Genomic DNA, 9,114 nt, shown 5'->3' on the forward strand with positions numbered 1-9,114 from the left:
CAATCAGGTACTATTTTTTTCTCCTACATGCGTGGGTAAGTGTATTCAGATCTCTTCCTCCTAAATTAAAGAATTAAATTAGTAACATAAGTAGGCTGTTATCCTGTAAGTGGATCAGCTCTTACACAGGAAAAGTGCCCAAACTCAACTGCAAGTACCACAAATCACAGTGGGACAACACTGGTAAACTGTGTATCAGGGTCCAGTCTTGGGCCTAGGAGGACAGTGAGATCCAGAAGCTCCAGCCTGTTTACTGACAGGCAGGCATAGACCCATCGTATTCGTCCTGGAAGGCTGTGTGGCTAAGTGACTGAGACTTGGCACTGCTGCGTGAAGCTCCCAGGCTTCTATTCACAGCCCTGCTTGACATGACCTTACACAACCTCACAGTTACCTCACTCGTAAAATAGTGGGGAATGGTCACTGCCTGACCCAGGAATAGGCTATGAAGGCTTGCTCAGTAATAAGAGTTGTGGACCTTCCCAAAATAGAAACGGCCCATAACAGAAAAGAGCAAAACCATCCTGCTACTTATACCTTCACCTAAGCCTAAAGCATCCTCAGATGAATGCACAGCCACGATCCCTTTGAGGGTATCTCACCTAAGTTCCTGTCTAATTTCCCACAGATCAAGCCATTTACTTGTAGGCTGGGTGTAGTTTTAGAAAACTAGCTTCTTACGTTTTAGCCATATATTTTAGCAACCCCCACTGGTTTTCAGCCAATATCTTATCTGCTGGAAAGCCTCTGTTGCCATTACAACCAAAGTGAGGATGGAGGAGAGATTTGAAGGTTGCTATTGAAGAAGCAACTGTTACAAAACAGTCTTACATGATCAACTATAAAAGCAAAAGATTCTTCATGGTCACTAGGATAACAAAGGCAAAAGAAGAGTAAAATAAGTCTTTTGCTATGCTTGCAAAAATATTACATTTTCCACTGTCTGCAGTTTCATCAGGAGATGTATGCTTTGCCTTTGTTATCAGTGATTTTTCTGGAGAGTACTATCAGAGGTAGATTAATTTCAAACAAAAGATATTACTAATAATATCAAACCCAGCTTATTATTATTATTAATAATAATATCAAATTTATCACCACATGTCACTAGCAGAACTTTTCACCTAGAGTCAAGCTTTCATTCTAGGAGGGAAAGTGAAGAGATGTTTACCTACAAACCTTCCTTTAGAACTATTACACAAAACAAACCCACTTCTCTAAATTTAATAAAATTCCTGTTATAATCATTGTATATTAATATGTTCAGTAAATAAGTCAGTGATGTAAATTAGGACACACTGAAATTAATTTGTTTAGTTAAATTGATGTTGATAAACTGCAGTGAACTTTCAACTTAGGAACACATTTAAATTTTGGAACACCATTATTTTCCAAGTGATACAAGATAGGCTGAAATAATAGGTTACAAATTCATTAAATTAGAATGGTACCTTAAGTCATACTGGTGTAATACAGTGTGCAGACACACCCTGAGAAACCTATGTTTGATGCCAGTTTAGTGAACCTGAGTAAAAGAGCTGAACATATATATCTATATATACATGAATAAGAGATACGCAATAAAACTTCTTATATAGCACCCACTCATGGGCTGCTCCTGAGACTTTTAAGGAACTGGTTAGCCTACTTTCACATTAAAATTCTGCTCAAAGTTGACCAGGATTTCAGTCACCAGATGCTGACTGACAAATAATATAACACAATTAAATTATTTCTTGCACATTCAGGATAAGCTAGCTCCAGTCTTGTAGGTCAGTTAACACAAACTAATCTCTTCTCATGAGTTGAGAGCAGTTTCTCCTTTCGCTGCTCCTCACACCCAGTGCTTGGTTACAATCCTAGCCAGTGAGATAATCACCACCCAGAAGAAACATTCCATTTCCCCTTTTTATATCTAGTTATGCTGCCAGTTCCTCCTAGTAAGCAGTTGTACAGCCCCTGGAAGGAGAATGCAAGCCTTTCTTGGTGAAATCTGTCACTGTGCTTTTCAAGTGAGGTAGAATTTAAGGAAAAGCTTAAGTCAGACAGATTGCCTCAGCACTTAGCCCCGGTGAAGAACATTTTGTATAAACCCAAGCAGTACACAAGCCTTAACTGATGATTTACCATCACACAGTAGGTAACACCTGTTTGTTGTTTTTTTCTCCTTGTCAAGGAGAAAAAAAGATTAAATATAAAAAAATAAGCAGGAAAAAAAATACAAGAACAACAACAACAACAAAAGCCAAGTATGGAATACCTAGAGGTCTATCTGTAAAATGTTCTTGTAGCTCAACTTGAAAAATAAAGTGTTAAATAATTATTTGTACTCTCTCGATTCAATGATGGTTTGCTGGAAATTTTCAAAGCTGGTAAAAGTTTTTTTCCTTTGCCTCATTTAAACATATCAAATGTAATAACCAAGTTCAGGCTTACCACGAAGAGCAAGAGGGACATGGTAAAACAGTATGCTGTTTTACACCTCCTGGTAGACCCCAAGGGGATATGATGCAGAGGAGCTGGCCCTCCTTTGCACATTCAACACTCCTTAAACAGCAACTTTACTGGTTGCTGTTTAATCAGTACTCAAAGAGATTCTGGATTGCATACTACAGGAACACTTGTATATAGACAAAAAAGGACTCAAAATTATGGGAAAGTTAACAAAATGTAGCAGAAAAAGATTACCTTTCTGTAATTGAGTTTAATTCTCTAAATGTTAGAAGAGAGGCTGGAATTATTAGCATGGTAGAAAAGTAAAAAATAAAATATGATGCAATGTTAAGGAAGCTAGGCTTCCTGCCTTTCATGTCATCTTCTTCCAAGCTATTCACAACCTTGTCATTTCCTACTGTCGTCTCTTGTCACAAACTACTCTGCCCTCTTTGATTTTCCCATGGTCTCAGCTTTCCCTGACTTGTCTTCAGGATCTCACATAAGCATTCTTTTTCCATAATTTGTAAGAGCATTCCCCTTTATTTTACATCTCTCTTCAAGACCTGTTTTTGCCATAATTCCTGTAAGAAATTTGCCGTGTTACTATGCCTTGAGAGATAAGAATGATTCCTTATTACTTTCTATAATAAAATGTTATTACCAAATTATTTTAATTTACAAAAATGGGAACATAGACATGTGTACTCCTGAGCTTAAACTGATATGCAGTAATATATGAAGATGTTTGTTTTTGGATTGTCTTGCTTAGGAATAAGATTCTGTTTCAGACTTGTAGCTGCAAATTAATATAACACAACAACTAGCTGGGAAAGATAACGCATATTCTAAAATACTTTTAAAATGAGATAACTGCATTAAACTGAGACTATTCGCACAAAGCTCAGGAAGCAGCCTCACACATTACCCTACAATGCATACCATCCCATAAAGCACTCATCAGCGGCGAGGTTCAGTTATGGTTATCAAAGATCCTTATATTTCATGCCATAAACACATCTCAACTCTGACTCCAGGCATCCACCGTTAGCTACAGCACAGTCAACTTTTTTTGGGATGCTTCACGGCTTCTGGTCTACTTTATTTCATTCTAACTTTAACTGTTTGGCAACAGCTTCTCTAGACTTCCATAATACTTAAGGTGTAAACTAATAATATATATCTATTCCAAAGACGAAAGGATCCATGTAGGTACAGGGTATGTTTAGGGAAATACTCAATCAGCACTAGCTGACAGGATAAGCATCAATGAAATTTCTGCTGCTTTCTCAGGGCACATGCCATGTGGGGCATCTGTTTCCTGAAACCTTTCATCAAGCTGGGCACATGCGGCACTTTCCAACCTCCCTACTGAAAGGAAAGTTTCTTCCTGCTCTAGCATCATCCTCAGTACAAAATGTCCTTTTTCTTTTCTTGTTTTGAAATTCCTTAAAATCAGACATACTGCATATGCGGATAAATTCAACAGTTAATCATAATCCAAATTATATTCCTCAAACTACTGAAAGAAAGCTAAGATATAAACTGTCAAGCTCATGGTTTTAGTCTAATGAAATTGTTAACGGAAACATTAAAAGTTATCAGACAGGAAAACTGATCACATGCTATCATGCAGGAAAAAAATCCACCAATAACACTGGACTTCATTTGATATTGTAAACACTGGTAAGAACATGTAAAATTTTAAAGTGACCATTTCGCTGTGGTTTACTCCATAAATTAAAGTGTACCTGGGGATTCATTCAGGCTGAAGGCAATTCGTACTGGCTTATCAGCAGGTACCCTGGCGGTGGTGATCATGTGGGCACTTGAGTCAATGCTTTTACTTGTTTGTTCCAGCTGTAATAATACAAACAATATATTTATTACAGAGCATGTTACACCATTCAACAAATGAGTTTTAATGCTTTTCATGCATTCATAGCTACCTTTCTCATTCTAGCTAAGCAACGTTTAGAATCAAAGTCAAGGGAGCGCCATTTCACTTTTCCATTTAAAAAGGATTTGAGTGAAATTCAGTGCAGAGACTGCCTTTCTTTTGCTATTTACAGATTAGAAAGAACAATGGCAAAGGAAGCTTCCCCTCTCCTCACCTGCTTGCTCCCCGCCATTGCCCCTTCAGCAAGCCTTGACTCGTGGCAATGCTGCCTGGTTCTGAAGGTGAAGAAGGAAGAAGGGGTGGGGAGTTGAGAGTAACATGACCCCAAGCCTGCCATGTGATTGGAAACGTGCACACCACTCCACATGGTGTCAATGAGGAGGCACCCATCCTCCTACCTTCCACCCATACACCCCCAGTCAAACTGTGCCTGATAGTCACACACTTAATGGTCAGAAAGCTACTGGGTCTCCAAACCTTGGTGGTGATTCTTCAGTGGAACTCTGTGCAGGTGTTGGGGTCTGTCTGCATGGGTTTGACTCCTGGATCGGGACCTTATTCAGTCCTCAGTCTTTCTTCTGAGACCACCAATCCCAAAAAGTAGTTTTACTGAGATGAAACCCTGTCCATTAAGAAAACTGCTAGTTCATTTCAAGCAGGGCACTAAAGAATTGTTGAGCAACAAAAGAATTAGCCACTACTGATCTGTAATGGTATAATTAAAGCATCTCTGAGCACTCAAACGTTATACTCAGAGCTCTACTATATATATTTAACCTTACAAATAAACAGTTTTGGTTAAACTCTATTAAACAGCTAAATGCAAACTTAATCTCCTTGTATATCTAGCACAAAGCTCATAAAATGCACAGATATTAATCTTCTGATTAGCTCCATGTGTGGAGAACATGAAGTCAGTGCAACATCATGCACGCAAAAGATCTGCCCACAAAGAAATTATTTTAGGACTGAAGACTATGCTATCCAGAGTGCATTGCACCCATACCAACTATATGGACAGTTATGAGAGTCACTTTCAAATAAAGATAAAAACTCGACAGTCAATTAGAAACCAAATTCTTCAGGAAAATGCAATTAATTTACTTATAGTTGTACCACATGTCAGTAGCCAACTCAGCATTTAGCTAGTGAAAGCAAAAGCCAGTTTCCTAAGCCAATAGTCTTGCAGTTTTTCAGTAAAGTAGCTATCGTACTGCACAGAAATCCCAATAACTCATTCTAATTTACACTTATTTATTTGACAGTCTTGGAATGCCAATAGAACAGAGCAGTATTTCGGGATTATAATCTTCCTTGGTGATGCACAAGTGAATCAAACACTTCCCTGGCATCACTGCCTTGCAATCAGTGGAAGAGTATCAGATTTGCACTTGGCACATTAATTTCAGCATTTCTTTTCTATTTGCTTTGTCTGTCTTAATATTTACCTAGCAGAGTGATACGGTTACTCTGTGGCAATGCTACACAATAAACTGTTATCTGAAGTACATAATCCTCTCTAAAATAATAGCAAAAAATCTAAAATGATTACTTTGAACAAATCTTCTTGGAGCTGAGAGTGTCTCCTTCTACTAATACATGAGGGGTATCAGGTATCATTCTTTATTCCCTATTACTAATAATCAAGATACACAAAAATTGAACTGGTATCTATTGGGCAGAGACAAACAAAAGTCAATTAAACTGCTGTATTGTATGCTTTTTGACTCAGGAAAAGATCCTTGGAGTCAACTGAAATATTCTATTTTGAAATACATTGCATTAGACTAATGATTTTTACCTTCTGAGCATTATTGATCTCTTTTTTTCCTCCAGACCCTCACATTATAAGAAACATCTGAGACATCTCATTGTTCTTCAGAAACAACAGAACTACTAATCAAAAATTCTTTATTATATTTCCCTTCCATACCTCCCCATGCAAATAAAAAAAAAAAAAAAAGAAGAAGAAAACAAGAGATTTAAAGTGATAAGCACATCCTTGAAACAAGGCTGTTCATCATTCTGTATTGGTACACAGTCCCCTGACATCTGCTTGCTATCTCAAGTGGTATTCCACATAAGAGTATACTTAACATTTCATATCATAGCCTGAGAAATGAAAATGATGCATTCTGAAAGAGGTTTTAAATTTGCCATAAAATTATTGCTAGAAGCAAATACGGGTTTTTACCCCAGTCACATACTCTGTGGTCTGCAATGTCTTTAAATTACCTCTTTTAACCACCTAATATGTAAGGGCAAAATCAATACCCCTTCAATAAGCAAGGGTGAATTCTATCTTAACACAAAAAAGTGTTTTCATTTTATTCCAATCCAGAAAAAGAAATCTCATCTTTATATGCAGCAGTTATCCTGCTATCCATTTTTTCTATACTGCATTTATTCCTTCACTCCTTTTTGTGCAGAGTCCTCAAGCTCTTCATCACAAAAAGCAGTCACAGAGAACAGAGGGATGGAAACAGCCTGTGTGCAGGAAAAGTGATACAGGAAACACACAGACCAACTACCCCCAGTTCCCCACCTGCCTTCTCCATGCATGAACAGTATCTCTGTAGACAGAGATGAGGGTGAGTGGGCAACCTGGAATTTAGTGAGATTTAATGAGTTGCTCTCTTCTTCACAACAATTGCCTATAGAACTGGCTGCTGTTTCTCCATGAAAAACCTGCAGCAGAACTCAGATTAAGCGCTGTTACAGGTCTATCAATTCAGTTCAGTTTTCACACCTGTTGCCTTACCTCACTTAGCGGAGTGTCTGCACTTGTATAATCCAGGGCCAGCCACTGCCTTGGCTTGTCGTTGCCTTTATGGAGTAAAGCTTCAATAAAAGAAAAGGCTGCACCTGCTGCATAGCAACAAACTGACAAGGTCTGAGAAGCTGAGACAGCTGTCAGGGCAACATGCTGCTACCTGCACTTCCCATAGGCTTTGCTGTCCCAAAAGATCACCCTTTTCCGCTTTTCTCCACAATTCCGCTTTTCCTTCCTCTCCTTGCCAGTGACGAGGGATTATGATGCTGTCATGCTTCAGGGAGGAAAAAATCCTTCTGTCACAGGCATTATTGAGCAGCAAACTGTGGCGAGCCCAAGATTTTTAATTCATTAGTCCTGGCAAACCTAAAATACAAACAGACTTGCTTCATAGGACAGGAATGTTTTCAGCATGACCCAATCAGTGTCTGTGTCTATTCCAGCAAACTGGCAAAGATAGCATGACTCCAGTCAGCAAAAATGTCTGCAGCTCCAATCAGCTTGGGCTGACACTGCCAACTTGGACAGGCTACAAGCTAACTATCAAATGATAGCAGCAGCTATCAAAGCTAACAACAAGGGATGGGCTTGGCCTGTTAGGCTGGGTTCATGTTGGCTTTGGTCAAGCCAGGCTTGTCTAATAGTAACAATAGCCCTGCACTTCTGAGGAGGCAATGGGCAAATTTCAGAATACGTATGTTGTGAAAGCAGATGTATTTATAGATGCACTGGTGATCGCAGTGGTAGCTGAAGCTGACTAAATCAGAGATTTGTCTGAACTGAGAGGATTTCCTAGTGCGATTTCAGATGGCTTTTGCCAATTTTTTAAACCACAGGCAAGCAATTAGTAGATAAATCTTGAAGTATCACAGATGAATTTCTCCAGCTTAAACTTTTATTTTCTGTAGCTGCGCCACACACATGTACTGCCTGCATGACTTCTTCGATTGACTGTTAGCACAGTCACTCGAAATAATGAAGAAAACCGGAGAGTTACGGAATGATTACACAGAATATCTTTATTTTTATTGTTTTGTGCTTGAAAAGCTGTTCTCTTCCTTTTATATTTCAAAATGTGTTTTTAAGGTATATTTTATATTTTTAAATTCTGAATAGAGGTTTATCTAACCCAGAGCTCCTGTATAGGCACATTGCTAGATTCTCTTGGCTCAGCTAAGGACAAATAGAGACAAGAAGATCTGAAGTCAAGTTTTCATCCTTCCTTGCCCTCTCACCTTCTGGTCCTAGCCCAGGATTGATTTAATCAGTGCAAACCTCAGGAAACCAGCAGTTGCCCTTGTGGCCTCAAAAGACCTTTTTCTTCATACTTTGAAATGACTAAACTGTGGGTAGAAGACATTCCCCCAGCAGTGACATGGGCAGCTACACCATTAGTTAGGTATCTGGGAAGGCCATCTTTTTAACTGCAGTGTGATTTCAGAGCAGACTACTCTCACCCAAATAGTTAGTGAAAAGTGGGACTGCAACTCTGACTACCCTGATCATTTTCTCTTGTCTTGGTGTGTTTCTGACAAGGTTGAGGATTCCTTCCTATATGTCTCCTTTGGAAGGAGAGGGAAGAGAGATTTGTCTCTGATCACAATCATTATGGCAAATAATGTTCTACAGCTCAATAGCATCACCAGTACTGCTCAATAACATCAGCAGTTGATACTGATCTCCAGCTCCAGGTCCAGTTACTGCAAAAGTATTTGTTTGAAGATATAGAAAATCCTAGCTCCAGTAAAGTCACTACAAATATTCTGCTTCAGTTTCCATGGAGCCAGGGTGTCCCCCAGATCATAAGACCCTCTTCTACTTTGTATGGACAGATGGTATTTAGGTGACATGAATGCCTTCATTACATGCCATTACAGTAAAACCTAAAAAAGGCTCTCTACATAAAATCTTAAGACATGCAAGATCTTCAACAGCCATGACAGCAAGGGTCTTGGACAGAAATGTCTGAATAGCCCAGGGGTGTGTTTTCCAGATGGCTCTGACACTC

General features: G+C 38.9%; 1 protein-coding gene across 2 annotated transcripts in view; it reads right to left on the reverse strand.

Moving 5' to 3' along the window:
• Positions 1 to 7,463, reverse strand: part of MAP3K7CL (MAP3K7 C-terminal like) — a 31,315-nt gene extending 23,852 nt beyond the window's left edge. Inside the window, exons 1-3 of one of the 2 annotated variants that reach the window (XM_010014136.1) lie at positions 7,095 to 7,463; positions 4,811 to 4,955; positions 4,185 to 4,293 (exon numbers count right to left, since the gene is read on the reverse strand). In XM_010014136.1, the coding sequence (XP_010012438.1) occupies positions 4,185 to 4,254 (70 nt within the window). In that variant the 5' untranslated portion in view covers positions 4,255 to 4,293; positions 4,811 to 4,955; positions 7,095 to 7,463. Of the gene's footprint in view, positions 1 to 4,184; positions 4,294 to 4,547; positions 4,566 to 4,810; positions 4,956 to 7,094 lie in introns of those variants that run through there. The other variant, XM_010014135.1, reaches the window with a different exon arrangement.
• Positions 7,464 to 9,114: the final 1,651 nt, after the last annotated feature.

Source organism: Nestor notabilis, unplaced genomic scaffold (genome assembly GCF_000696875.1).
Source record: "Nestor notabilis isolate BGI_N333 unplaced genomic scaffold, ASM69687v1 scaffold2425, whole genome shotgun sequence".
Taxonomy (NCBI): Eukaryota; Metazoa; Chordata; class Aves; order Psittaciformes; family Psittacidae; genus Nestor; species Nestor notabilis.